The following is a 15,144-nucleotide window of genomic DNA, read 5'->3' on the forward strand; positions in this document are numbered from 1 at the left end:
GAGATTATTGGTGGGGACATGTTCACACCAGTCCTTCAGAAAGTTATGGCGGTGGTCTAATTGATCCCTAATATTTGATGCAGATTTAAGCGGGCTGATTCTCTGCAGTACATGTGTAATTATCCAAGTAAACTACTGTGTAGTCTGTATAATTTTCACTTATCTATATGGTCAGTACATTTCTGCAGTGCAAGTGCAATAACCCAAGTCAACTACTGTGTAGTCTTCCCTTAGCTCTCTACTGTGCAGATTTTTTTTATAACTACTGTAAGGGAAACATATTCAAGGACTTCACAACTTTTTTCTTTTTTATGCTTTTTTTTGTACTATATGCACTCTTTTTTATATTTTCATCTTTATGGCATTTCATTATAAGACTTTTTACTCTATATAAGCTACTGGAACCAGAATTTCCCTGAAGGAGTAATCAATCCTAAGGGATAAATAAAGTTGAGTCTAACTCTAAGTCTATTTACATAAAATACTTTTAACTGATAAGAAGGCATGTTTGCTGAATATGCTAATGAACCCAAATACAAGAAAAAGAACAACAACATAAAAATGTATAAATATTGGCCTAAAATATCAACCAAATAATGTATCAGTTTATCTCTCTTTGCTATATTTTACAAGATTCCTACTAAAAGATGATTTCCTTTCAATTGGTTCGGGTTTTGCTTTAAAATACTAAATTTTCTTAGTGTGTGGAAAGTTAAATATTATGTATGCACACAAGTTTGCCTGAATGGTCAATAAGAATAATGGCATTTGGTATGTTGCATGGTGTTTGCTCACTTTGCTATAAATCAGATCAAGTTTAGGGAAATATTCTTTAATGCAAAATGTTTTGTTTGGATTAAAACCACCTGACACAGGTGATGGTGGTCACAGGTGCAGGTCTACTGCAGACAGACATCATCAAACAGACTGAATCTATTATTGTCATCTATAGAAGTAATACAGTGATATTCCTACAAAGCTATATTGTGCAAATAAAAAAACCAAAATGAGAGAAATCGGTAGAACTGACAAGAGAATAAAGTAATTAATGAGTAATAGCAAGTGAAGAAGCTGTGTGTGACTGACCAGGAGGCCAAGTTCTGCTTATCATTAACATTAACAGCAGTTAGAAGGTGCTAACCGGGTCTGAGATAAGCTAACTCCATTAGAACAAAGCTGTTTACGAGCCCAAATCAGCTCCTCCCAGACAGAAACGAAACCTGGGGCCCCATACCGGACCCAACGGTCCCAACGGCTACCTTCCAGAGAGGCTGGTCCCGAACAGTCCCTGTGTTTCTGCTGCTAAGAACCCATTAGCGCAGCTAACTGTCGGTACCAAAGCTGCAGGAGCGGTTTATCGCTATTAAGCTAACCGTTTAACATATCTACTCTCCGACGCTGCTCCCCCATTAGGAAACCCTGCTAATGGAGGCGCTCATTAAGATACTGAGGCTGTCAGGTTGTTTGAACATCGCAGAAGGCTGAAGCCCCTCACTGCGGGCACAGAACCCCCCTCCCTCCCGGGCGCTCCCACTTCTGCTCTGGAGGAACCACCGGCGGGCCTGCAGTTGTTTACCTTCTTGTCAATACGGACGGTGAAGACATCCCGGTCCCTCAAGGGCTCCTTACTGAAAACCAGGCCGTGGTTGAACTCCTGGATGGGCTGGTTGCGCCTGGCGGTTCGGTTCGAGTTGGACAGGCCGATAAGCTTTCCGCTCCGCGGATGCAGCTCCGCCGCCATCTTCAGGGGGGCGGCCAGGATTTACGACACCCTGGTTTTGCGACGGTACCCTTGTCTTGACGGCGATTCTGTTGTCGTAGTGATATTCTTAGCGTCAGAGCTAAACAGTAAACAAACTTGCAGCAGTGGCACAAATTTAAAAATAGAAAACCCGTTAATAAATATTTACATCTGTGATTATTGTATTATAATAAAAATAAAATTAACTGATTAAAACATTTCTACATTTATGTAAGGTTATGATAAATTACAAAACACTTTATCACAATTCTAAAAACAGAAATCAAAAGAAATTTACCGTATAATTTATGAAATGCACGTTCAATAATTTCATCCTGTTTTATTTATTTATTTATTTGCGTATTTTTATGATTTTATTGTATTTTTAAAAGTTAACCACCAGAGGGCAAATCCCATGTGAAACAGGTTATAAATGCAGTAAAAATAAATCTTGCTCACACAGACACATTCGTAATCATTTAACAACTGAGGTTTCAAAGACATGTCTGTGCCATAATCCTTTCACACATCCTCTGTTTGACTGGTTGCGCACAAACCTGTAAATCCACATTACAACCAGTTTAGAGATTATAAAAACAAACTCTCAAAACTTAACAAAAAAGCCCCAAACACTTGACATCATTGTTATTTTCTTTCATTATACTTTCTTTTACAGTTATCGGAACATGAATTAATTAATGAATGAAATTTATTTCTGTTATAAACATATAAAGTTTCAATAAATTCTACTTTTGTACAGAATATACACATATTTAGACTATACAGCGTTTCCATGTAGTGATATTTATAATATATACAGCTATTTAATTCCTCCTTCTCCCAGTACTTTTCTAGAAATACTTCCTTATACCTCTTTTTAGATATATCTATGTTTATACTCCTCATCCAAACTGATCCACCAAGTCACCCCGCATCTCAATATGCACATGCTTTCCATTGTTGCTCTTACTTAATTCTTAAAATTCACATCAAAAATTCAAAGGATTAAGTTTCCTAATATTCTACTGGTATATAAAACCTTCCATGGACTGGCTCTATTTGCTATTCATGAATATATCCATCTAAAAAAAACAGTGTTTGCACTCGATCCTACAGCAGAGGGGACTGTGCCATTCCTTTTAGGAAAGCAGTCTTGGGCAGTCAGCCTTCTCTGTGGGAGCATCATAGGTTTCCATAAAAATGGCAAAATTTGGCATATTTACATGTTGAACTTTGTTATGAGCATGTTAACAAATATCTGCATTGTCTGTTTCAAATAATAGGATAGAATTATTTGAAGACATTAGCTGTTTTATATGGATATGACATCAAAAGATTTAGGTTTTCCTGTTAAATAAGTGACTTCAGCCAATATATATATATATATATATATATATATATATATATATATATATATATATATATATATATATATATATANTATATATATATATATATATATATATATATATATATATATATATATATATATTGATCATGTGAGATCAATGAAGTCAATCTTATTTTATCTTTTGATTCACAGTTTGTTTCATGATGTTTATGGTTTTTTCCTCTATATTTTTATTGTTTTTTTTATTTCACCTACAGACATTTTATTTGGCAAGGTATTTCATTGTTACAAAGTTAAGGCAAAAAAACACTATGTGACATTCTAGCTTTTACTTAAATTCCTCATAATGAATTCATAAATTAGTAAAAAAAAAAAAAATGAGACACACTACCCCACAGATCACACAGGATATCAGTCAGGATATCATATCAAGTGTTTGACACCACAGGACACCACCAAGTAAAACACAAAGGGGCTCCTAAACCATTATAACGATCACCTTGGTAAACACCAAGGGTCATCTTTATGACAAAAATCTTACAAATGTATGTCGGATTTTCAAGGGAAAATTTGTGACCTAAAAGATCAACAGGTTTGTTTGAAGAGCAGTGTATATTCCACTGAAAAGAAGAGTTTAATTAGACTCATCAGGAAGGCCAGCTCTGTTCTATAAGGTACCATGCAAATGGTTGGAGAAGGAAAAACCTTTGCAATAACTTCAAAGTTGGACAATGTCTCCTAGGCCAAGCATGAAGCTGTTTGAGAGCTGAAGAGACACTTTTGTGAAAGATTGCTGACACCTCAGAGAATAAAGTAGTCTGATGGCAAATATGCCTTCTAAGCTGCTGTTAAACTTTATAAACTATACTCAATGACTTATTTACATAAATGTTAATTGCACAGTTTTATGTTTCCTTTTAAAAGGTCTGTTGCTGTTATGTCTGCACAGCTATTTATGTGACTTTTGCACATTTGTTAAGTCATACTATCCAGTTGTGTATTTCATTTGATCAGAGTATGCTTGATAACTGTAACCTTGTAGGCTTTTCCTTAATAGCTGGTAAAACATCTGATTGTCACCACTGTTGGACTTGTTTGTATATCTATTATAATCTATTTCCACAGAAGACAGCCTGTGAGTTATCAGAACACCATATTAAGATATGTGGCCTTATGTGAAACTTGCCTGTATTATCTGGACGCAACCACACGGCAGTCTGTGAATCATGACCAGGGTTCAACTTATTGTCTTGTTTATACTTGTTTATGTTTTCATAAGAAAAAAGTAAACTGTTAGTAGTTTTTCTGACCCAATAACTGCAGAAAAAAACAGTAAAAAAAACAAACAAAAAACCCAAATGTATGACAAATGTGTTGTCTGCTTGATTTTCTGCAAATTTCTATCGTTTCACAATGACATATTTTTTCATATTTTCAACGGAAGTAGATACATTTTGCAGTGCCTTTATTAAACCACGAGAGGGCGCAACATAATCGCCGAATTGTTCATCCACGTCTGAAGTTGGGAAAAAACACCTCTGCATCATCTTCCTTCATTTAGCCTTTAAATGCACCAATATTATCATTATTAGTGATCCTTTAAAGAATAACATTTTATTTAAAAAAAGACATTTAGGTTAATTTCTGAGGTTAATCTCTATATTTAGTTAAATTACAGACTCCCCTCCTCACCAACAATTTATTTCTCTTATCTTGCAAAAAAATAAATAAATAATAATAATAATAATAATAATTATTATTATTATTATTCCTAAACATATTAGAGTTAATTCATACAAGGAGTCTTTGATGAGAATAACTCAGTGGTCCGAGTCTTAAGTAGAGTGGAAAAATACTGAAAAATACCATGAAAAGGATGAGAAACAACCGGCTCCTGAGACTGGATAAGAGACACAACACAGCCAGGAGTCATACACAAATAATATATAAATACATTTTGTGTCTCCATCAGCTCAAAATACCAGAATTTAAAGCTCTAGAGTATGATTTTTTATTTCCGTGTGGATCATCTAAATAAGTTGTCCTCCTAATTGACAATCATTCCGGTGATACGATTACGTAAGGCCGGCCTACATGCTCGTCCCGTTAGCTATCTTTTTCAGGCGTATGTGTGTGGTGACCTATGGTTTCAGACAGTCTTTAAAGCTTAACTTTCTCACTGTGGTTGTTTGAAAATGGCTGAGGGTTGTAAAAGGAAAAGTGTCTACGAAGTGTATGAGAAGAAGAGAAAGTTTCCGAAGAGGGCAATATAGTCTATAATATGCAGAGAGCTCTCCTCACAAAGCATCATGGGATTTGCTGTCACAGCGGCCCGCTGTCGCCATAGGCTGTCGCTATCCGACAGCGGCGACTGATAACAAAGATGGCGCAGGAACCGCACGGTGAAGGAGGAGTAAAGTGACCAAAGGGGAGCAAAAACCAGTGATCATCTGTCCGAACTGTCAGTTAACTGATTTCACTATGAAGTCTATTATATAGTCCTATTTTATAAAGTGATTGAGGGATTTAGGGGTTAGGCGGGTGTTCAGGCACAGTAAGCTTGTATGAGCTATGAAAACAGCAACATTTAAACAGAGCGTGCATGCAGAAATGGGCTCGTGCGTGCTCTTGCACACGTTTAATACATGGTACAGGGTTATGCATGTGAACTTTTTTTAAAAGTGTAGAGTGCAGTTCTTTTAAAAAATTAAATTCAAAATCCTCCAAAATACCTTTAAATTCCACTTTTATGGGTTTTTTTTTCACATTTATGTGATTTGTTTTGGCTGCACAGAGAACAGTGGGTAGAACTTGCAGCAAGAAGGTTCTGGGTTTGATTCCCGGCCCGGGATCTTTCTGCATGGAGTTGCATGGAGCTGCATGTTCTCCCTGAGCATGCGTGGGTTCTCTCCGGGTACTCCGGCTTCCTCCCACAATCCAAAAACATGACTGTTAGGTTAATTGGTGTCTCTAAATTCTCCTTAAGTGTGAGTGTGTGCATAAATTGTTAATTATCCTGTTTGTCTCTGTGTTGCCCTGCGATGGACTGGTGACCTGTCCAGGGTGGACCCAGCAGGGATAAAGCGTAATGGATGGATGGATGGATGGATGGATGGATGGATGGATGGATGGATGGATGGATGGATGGATGGAATTTGTTTTCCTTCCATGCCTCACTTTATCAACATTATTTAATCACTTTATTATTGTTGCTTACATTCAGCTTTGGGTTTTATCACATTTTAGTCACTTTTCTATTTTGGCTGGTCAGTGGTTATTGTAGTCAGACTTTATTTGATAGCTGTGTTTAACCGTCACACATCTTACTGTCACCATTTGCTGTTCTAAAATGAGTTTTGCAATTGATGTTAGTGATTTTTTTTTATTTCACATTATGTGCATATTTTATTGCCATTTATTTATTTTTTATTACATATTATTTTTTAGCATGCGTTTTATTACATTTTTATAGAAATTATTTACAAGTATCTCAAGTTATTGTTTAAAGACTCATAATTCATCAAAGAAATTCCTCTACAGCCAATATCTTGTCCTTATCCAGGACATGCATGCTTTTAGGGGCTATACAGGGCAGCTGTGAGAAGAAGCTGACTTGTCTTTGAGAGCTGTATCCAGATCGATATTATTCCCTTGGATTTGGATCTTCTCCAGGCAGCCTGTCAGGAAATGGGAGCCAACCATATCTTCCCTATCACCTGAGGAGTGAAAATGGAAATAAGATGGCAATTAATACAGTGAACTTGCACCACCCTGAACAGTCTGCTTACTTTCTTTTTTATGCTAATTTTTGTTTTAAACAGCATTATAGGTTCTGAAGCAGTAAAGGTCTTTGTAATCCATTTTAACTCACCCAGAAGGCCTCCAATGGCTAGACGACCCCCTCTCAATGCTGTTATGTAACCAGGGGTGCTTTCTTGGTCATAAGAAAACGCAATTGATTTATCTAAGGTTTGAAGCACTTCCACCTTACTCCTCAAAAAAGTAATCTGCAGCCTCTTGCAATTGTTTGTAAGTTCATCTTTGTGCTTTCCGATGGTAACATGAAGCTTCTGCAAGCCAGAAAGAGAAACTCAGAAATCTATTTTTTATCATTCGTCTCTAACCTTGTTTAGAGCTAATGTGCAATGAAACTTTTCAGGGAAAAACGTTCAGTCACACACATTTGTTTTATTATCAGCTCTAAGCGCACCCAGCAGCTCTCCCTCTGAGGACATGACGCTCAGAAGGGTTCCATCCATCTGACTGAAGTTCCCTGAAAGTCCAACTGTCAATCCGCTTTCTTCATCGATGTCGAAAACTGTAAAAAAAAATAAATAAATAAAAACAACAAAAAAACATGGAAAATTCACCTTAAACATAAACATCACTGCAACATTCTTCCCAGAACATTTTGTTGATCTGAGCATTTCTCTGAGAGAGAGTGGGTGTTTATAATCCTCTGAATATTATATAATTTAGCTCAGCGTTACCACCTGAAGTGTTAAAAAGGGAGAATCCTTCTTGAGCAAAGTAGCTGCCAGGTTGAATGTTCTGGTGGCAAAGTAAGAGCTCGTCTTCGTCCACCTCCCAAGGCATGCTGAGGTTTAACCAGCGGCCATCCCGCACACAGCCGTCCATCTGTGGATCCAACTGCAAAAAAATAAGGCCGTATTCGTGAAGTGTAGGTAAAAAAATTAATAATTATAAAAGTTCTTTTTATTTTTCAACTGATATCTGAATAGTGCGGCCTGCTTTTGTATTATGTTTATATTATTCAAAAACCCTTAAAAAAAAAAAAAAAAAAGTTAAATATCTTAATCGGATCATAAACTCAAATCACTCTCAAAGTTTTCCTAACCGTCTAAATTGACTCTTAGACTGAGTCAGTTGGCTAAACAACCATTGGGAGAATAATTAACAACCTCCACAGGGAGGGTAGGCCACAGAAAGTAACTGCTAAAAAAAGCTTTCTGTTCACAGAGTCCTGCATCCAAGCATATTCAATAGAAAATTTAGTGGAGGGAAAAAGTCCAGCAGAAAAAGATACACAAGAAATAGGAAAAAATTACCGCCATGGATGAAGGCTGCAAGTACACCCAACAGATAAGTCAGCTAAAACTTTCCAACTACAAGGCTAGAGAAAGTTAATGTTTACAGATACACATTGCTGATAGCCTTCATTGTCCACAATGATAGATTTCATTGGTACATACTGAATACTTTTTTAAACTGACATGAGGGTAAAAGTGCAGATTTTCTTTATAAAAAAATCCTTTGTTGTTGATCTTATGTTATATTCTAATTTTCTGGGAGTCTGGAATTTGGGTTTGGGTTGTATCCTCACGCTATAATCATCAAAATTACAAGAAATAATGGCTTGAAGGTATAGTAGAGGATGTTCTTTTTACGGGTGGATCAAAATAAGTGGTCCTCCTAATTGTCAATCATTCTGGTGATATGTTTACAAAAGGCCATCCTATGTGCTCGTCCCCATTTTCACTTACCGATGGTGAGTCTGACATAGTGAGAAAAAATTGCAAATCTTTTGGAAATGAAGCTTGTATGAGCGATGCAAACAGCAACTTTTAAACAGAGCGTGCACGAGGAGACATTGACTCTTGCACGCACTTGCATACGTTCAATAGGCATTTCCTCTCAGGAGTGCTTTTTTTTATTCACAATATCCTCCACTGTATCTTTAAGGGTTTCACTCTGTCTATAAACAATCTATATCTCATTTAAGTTCACTTTGTGAAGAGAGGTAAGAAAATATTTTCTCTAAGTATGTTTTCTTAGGTTTACAAGGACAGTACACGTACTCATGTTTGAATGGCCCATACAAAGAATATGTTGCATAACTTAATTTATGTTCACTGATGCTCTGAATCTAATTTGACAGAATAAAAGATACTTTTATATATAAAAACTAATGTGGTTTATATGTTATAACTTATATGCTGCTGTCCTCTAGGCCAGGTCTCTCAAGCATAGGAGATTGTTGATCTCAGTGGGACTAACATGGTTAAATAAAGGCTAATTAATAATAATAATAATAATAGTAATAATAATAGTAATAATAATAGTAATAATAATAATAATAATAACAATAATAATAATAATAATAATAATAATAATAATAAAAATAATAATAATAATAATAAAATACTAAGCAATAAAAAAATACTAAGCAATAAAAAGACTTTAACAATTACATTAACTTTAACTGAGAAGATGATCAAAAATTTTTAAAGAAATACTGTTTGTTACAGGAAAAAAATGTGAAAATGAGCAACAATCTATTNTAATAATAATAATAATAATAATAATAATAATAATAATAATAATAATAATAATAATAATAATAATAATAATAATAATAATAATAAAATACTAAGCAATAAAAAGGCTCAATAAATTACATTAACTTTAACTGAGAAGATGATCAAAAATTTTTAAAGAAATACTGTTTGTTACAGGAAAAAAATGTGAAAATGAGCAACAATCTATTTATGATTTATTTTAAGGTCCTTCTGCTGAGGCTAATATACAAAAAAAGTGTTGAAAATAATTCCAGTTATTCAGGCTTAATAGTCATAACGTATCAACTAATCTTAAACAGTTAAAAAAGTGTTTTGAATGGTAAAAATAAAGCACCTCAACTATCATCTTGTCCTTGCTGGCCAGGAGCCCACCGAGTGCCAATCGAATTTGCCCAGAAACAACCTCCTTAGTCTGTTGGGAGTGCATTCCCACCACCAGCCCAGGTAAGTTGTCCACATCCAGAACCACAAACTTTCCCTTGCTGCCCACGTCCAACTTAAAAGAAAGAAAGAAACTCATGAAACAAATCCAGAGAACAAAGCTGTTGATTCCCAGTGGGCCCTCACTGGAAACTCACCGTGTGCCATATCCCATCATTCAGTTTGGGCCCACCAGTCACGCTAACTTGAACGTCCCCTTTGCTGATCTGCATCAAGGGGAATCCATCTTTCAGGGACAAAATAAACCAGTCCTGTGCATCTCCGGAGTCCCCGTAGAAAATCACGCCTTCTGGGTCATAAGTCCGAAACTGAAAAGTAGACTTGATGCTGTGTTAAAAAAGAGCCCCCCAAAAAAAGAACAATAGAACAATGAATATGACGGTCTATGTAATGAGAAGCATTTAAAATCTTCTTATAATGCCATAATAACGTCCTGCTCACCTTCTGATCTCACTGATGTTGGCCGCGGTGCGAATCAGCGGCTTCCAGGGGTTTCTGTCTTGGCCGAGGTAGATGAGAGAATCCCCCGATACTATTTTCTGGGAGGAACGAGCATGATGATAAGGCTGTGGTTTAATTAACTCTAATGCATTCACTCTATTATGCACTGACAATGCTCATTGTGTTGTCCAATCAGATATGTTGATCGATTAGTGGTTAAAAACGTGTCGATAAAACCCAAAGCATAGTCACTTTATAACAAAGGACATGATGGCAAAGTCTTAATAGGTCTTGGTAATACGGTGCTTAATCAATGCTGACACCATTTACACATGCAAGTGGAGTTAAACCAGATGCAAGGAAAAACAAAAATTATGTTAAAAATAAATGGAAATATATAGTTTCAAATATGAAATGGACATACTGAGTGATGACTGCTCTTCCTTTCTGCTCCTTTTTTCTTTCCATACTCTCTCTTTAAAAAAACGACATAAAAAAACGACTACCATGAACTCTCACTTTTCAAAGATAACTACAAGTGGCCAAGTGATCCTCCTTATTTAGCCACTAGCAGAACTAATGCTGCTTTGTTTACATTTTCACCCTCTTTCCTTAGAAAGTTCTTCCAGGTTCTGTGTTTTATTGGTGTCTTGATGGAAGTATTGACAAAGTAATTGTTGCTTGGGACACTATTCTTTTTTAAATCTTGACAGTACCACTAACTATGTGTATCCTCTTTCCTTTTCTATATTAGAATGGCAGCGGTGCAAATTTTAGCCCTTGGGGAAGGAAACAAGCTACAGAATGTTTTGGTGAATCCGAACACACATCCTCATGGACGTCATTCACGACGGACAAATACATGAACGAATGCGGTCAAATTGGGACTACAGGGTAACAGAAAAGAAGGTAGACATTAAGCCAAGGTCTGATGGAGGTTTATTAGGTTTAAAAGGTACTGGCTGAATTTCCTACTCAATATTCAGTCAATGGCTCAATACAAATACCTCAAACTTGCAAGGATAATTAAGCGACAGGGGAAGCATTTTTACAGTCGGCATGATAAATACTGTCTGAATAGTGCTGGTAGTTAGGAAGGGGCAAGGCAGAGGAAGCAGAATACTTTTTAGCACCAATTCATTTGGCATAAGGACCTCCTGTTGTTCTTAGCCGCCACATGGAACCATACGGCTGCCAGCAATCCTTTGCATGGAAGACCTTATAGGCAGAGCCCAACTGACAGAGTTAAACAAAAAAGCATTATTTTTTGTGAAATTCGCTGTGTGACACGTTAATGTCTACACTTTCAGATGTTTTAATAATAATAGAACTTTCTTGAGCTCACCTTGGAGAAATTTACCTCTGCATTGAACCCATCCCCTTGGGGAGCAGTGCGTTGCAACTGTGCAGCGCATGGGGTGTTAGGATTCAAGTTTGTGTGAGTTGTGTGTTTGTGTCTTTCTCTCCCTCCACCACCAGGTGGTGCCCTGTGCTCGTTGGTCCTCTTACACACCTGCGGGCTGGTTGGCTCATCACTGAGGACTATTTGAGCGGGGGACTGTCACTCCCTCGACGCCAAAGTGTTTGCAATTTTTGGGTACTTTAGCCAAGCTGAGATTAGCTGAGTCTAATTGAGTCTTTGTTTCACTGAGCCTAACTTTGTTTTTTGTCTTTGCCTTTCAGCAGGAAGCCATCCTGCAAGCTGGATGTTTGGGCCTTCTTCCCCTGGAAGGATTGTTTTTTAGTCTCACACTGAGCAGGGGATTAACCTCCACAAGTTCCGTTCAAGTCCTCCTGGATTTCCAAGTGAAAGTCCGCTCCTTAGCTCCTCAGGATCCAACCAAGTCAAACCTGTCCGCCCTCCAACGAGCCCCTACCTCTGGATAGACCCACACCGACTGGATTCTGGGAAGAAAGTTTTTTCCACTAACGCGAGTCCCATTTTCTCTGTTTCTCCAAGTCATCGTTCAAAGTTCCAACGGAACCCTGAACTAACCCCTGATACTTCCCTTCCCACTTCCAGTTCCGGTTCACCAGTATACTGACTTTCTGAATCCAACCCCCGCTGATCTCATCAATAAACCTGTTAAACTTTTACCCTGGTTCTCTGAGTGGTTTACTGCATGTGGGTCAGATCTCTTAGGAAAATCATGACATGGGGAGCAATCAAGGGTTAAGGGTCTCACTGAGGAACCCAGCGTGCGCAGGCTGTGGGAATCAAACCTAGTACTTCCAACCCTCTCAGAGCACAAGAGCACTGCTCTAACCCACTAGGCCAACACTCCCCCTTTAAGTTTTTATAACTGAGAGCTTCATCGATTCCGTATATTTGTGTAACTTTTGTTTTTTGTAGTTCTTTTACGTTAATTTTGCAAGCAAAATTCAAATGTATGTCCTCTTTCCTACCCTGGATAGAGTCCTCAACCTTGACAATACAAAAGGTGAAGGAATAGGAGCTAGGAACAGAAGGTATTCAGATCAAGCCCATTACTCATTATTTGAATCAGGTTTGTTGGATCAAGGAAAACATCTAAAATTTGAAGGATATCAGCCCCAAAGGGCCGGAGAAGCCCACCGCTCGGCTATAGGAAAGTCAGCAAGTAAATGCAGCTAGACTTCCTCAGATAGAAAACATCTTTCCAACAGAGATCAAATAATAAACCAAATATTTACGAGTTTATATTATAATTTGGACTTTTTTGTACTGTATTATTTTGAGGGTGGTATAATAGGATTTGAGTTGAAAATTGATCCAACAGGAGTCTCTTGCTATAGTCATAAATTTGTTGTCTGCTTTTGAGTCTTGCTGAGCCTTTTTGAAACTGATTTCATATGTTTTTTGATGGTCTTTGTTTTTTTTATCTGATCCAGTTAATAAACCTTATTAAAATGCATTGATTCCAGGCTAAGTTAGATTAAATAAAATGTAAAAATCAAGTAGACCAGGTTTGTCAACTGATATCTTGACATTTGCACCAAAAGGAATAGTTTTTTTTTCTGTCAACGGAACAGTTTTTTGAGGCATACGGTCGAGCAAAGTCCTAAGTCTGCTCAAATATCTGACTCCTCTCATTTCAACTGGCTCAGGAACTACAGTTTAAGTCGATAACGTGTTTTTGGCTTACATGCACCATTGTTAAATAGAAAAAAAAAACTCAAAAAAAAAAAAAAAAAATCACCTGAGTGTTATTTGATCATCAAAAGCAAATTCAAATTTTTAGCTTTTATGTACTTCACTACCAAGTAAAGGGAACACATGTTAAATTTAAATTACATCTACAGACTGATTTAAAGGCATTTTTACATAAAGCTTTACTTACTTTACCTCTCCTCTGTCCTTCAACACGCCTTCCAATAAGGCAGACAGCGAGGAGCAGTCCAACTGCTACTGCCTTCAAAAACATGGCCACCCTGCAGTGAGTGCACCCAGGCCTCTCTGGTCAGATAGGGACTGCAGAGACTTTGCCACACTTGGTCAGACTGGAGCCTGAGGGAGCTCTGGCACACTTTTATGGGGTCCAGAGGGCAAACAGAGCACAGCCAACACAAGTGATCGATCCCTAGGAAATGTTTGGGCTGTGACTAATAGGATGTGGGTGAATAGTTTAATCTGTCAATAAAGAGCTGATGAAAACAGTACAGATAAAATAATACAGATATTATTTGGATAGTTTTTAATTCACAAAAACAAGGAACCCAAATCATCCTCCAATGGCCAGCAGGGGTCAGCGACCTCAGCCACACCACTGGTGTGTGTTTACTCAGGCTTGGGGGCGGTTGGGGGGGCAGGCTTGACTCACCCTCCTCTGGCCCTGACTCAGTTACGCGTTTAGGAGGGTGAGACAGTGCTTCAAGCCACAAAGCTCTGCTGTCTCCTCTCTGCTTTTCTACTCCTCCTCATACCATCTTCCAGGAATCCTGCAATACCTTGGAAAGTACTGGGAAAAGATCAGCTGACAAACACGCATACACACACACACACACACACACACACACACACACACACACACACACACACACACACACACACACACACACACACACACCTTCTCATCTTGCTTAATGTATTGAGGACCCTTTTTTGACTCCTACAGACTTCCATATATTTTCAGTCATTTTTTAAACAGTTTTTTTGATCTAACCCTTACCATAACCAAACACCTAACCCTAAAACAGATTTGGTACTTATGGGAACCAGCCATTGATCTCTACAAGAAGCAGTCGGACCTCACAACATGATGTTTTTCTATAAAACGGTCCTCACAATGTATGAGATACACTCACAGACATGGATCGGTGTTAAGTATGAATAGAAATAAAATATATTTTTTTTCTATTCACATTACACACTACATTGACTTAACGTTCATTTTATTTTCTGCATTCATGTCTAATTAGTTAACCCTAATCGGTCTCCTCCAGTCACGTGACTTTTGTTGCTAGGACGCCATATTAGGTGGAAAAGGCGTAGTGTAAACAACCGCAGCATAGCTAAACGAAGGACTAAAGGCCCGTTTACATAGCAGCCTGTCCAAGATAAGTCATTACAGTTAACATAAGCCTGAAAACAGGGGCGGATTTAGGAAAATCGGTCTCCGCCAGTCACGTGACATTTGTTGCTAAGACGCCATTTTAGGTGAAAAAGGCGTAGTGTACCGCGCCCGAGGTAAACAATTGACGTCAGTTGGCGGAGACCGATTATTAGCAATCCTTAAATAATTCACACCATATCTCTAAAGTGACTCCATAACACTAAAAATGGGGGTTGACCACTTTAGGAACGGCTTTTGGTTCCCACAAAGCCCACCTGTCCTCAAAAGGTTAGTAAATTTACCCAAAATGGGCCTAAG

At 37.6% G+C, this 15,144-nt stretch overlaps 2 protein-coding genes across 3 annotated transcripts in view; both read right to left on the bottom strand.

Annotated features, from left to right (window-relative positions):
- neurl4 (neuralized E3 ubiquitin protein ligase 4) overlaps positions 1 to 1,758 on the bottom strand; it is a 31,186-nt gene extending 29,428 nt beyond the window's left edge. The window contains exon 1 of one of the 2 annotated variants that reach the window (XM_015379512.1): positions 1,577 to 1,758. In XM_015379512.1, the coding sequence (XP_015234998.1) occupies positions 1,577 to 1,741 (165 nt within the window). In that variant the 5' untranslated portion in view covers positions 1,742 to 1,758. The remainder of the gene's footprint in view (positions 1 to 1,576) is intronic. The other variant, XM_015379511.1, reaches the window with a different exon arrangement.
- A 4,850-nt stretch (positions 1,759 to 6,608) lies between these two features.
- On the bottom strand, positions 6,609 to 13,755 carry shbg (sex hormone-binding globulin). The gene is made up of 8 exons (XM_015379497.1): positions 13,615 to 13,755; positions 10,295 to 10,392; positions 9,991 to 10,180; positions 9,747 to 9,908; positions 7,586 to 7,742; positions 7,274 to 7,410; positions 6,964 to 7,162; positions 6,609 to 6,808 (listed from the first exon to the last, which is right to left on the bottom strand). Exons 1-8 carry the CDS (start codon positions 13,696 to 13,698, stop codon positions 6,675 to 6,677), a joined length of 1,161 nt encoding a protein of 386 aa, XP_015234983.1. The 5' UTR covers positions 13,699 to 13,755; the 3' UTR covers positions 6,609 to 6,674.
- Between the last annotated feature and the right edge of the window lie 1,389 nt (positions 13,756 to 15,144).

This window comes from Cyprinodon variegatus, unplaced genomic scaffold (genome assembly GCF_000732505.1).
Source record: "Cyprinodon variegatus isolate N-32 unplaced genomic scaffold, C_variegatus-1.0 Scaffold193, whole genome shotgun sequence".
NCBI classification, from domain to species: Eukaryota; Metazoa; Chordata; class Actinopteri; order Cyprinodontiformes; family Cyprinodontidae; genus Cyprinodon; species Cyprinodon variegatus.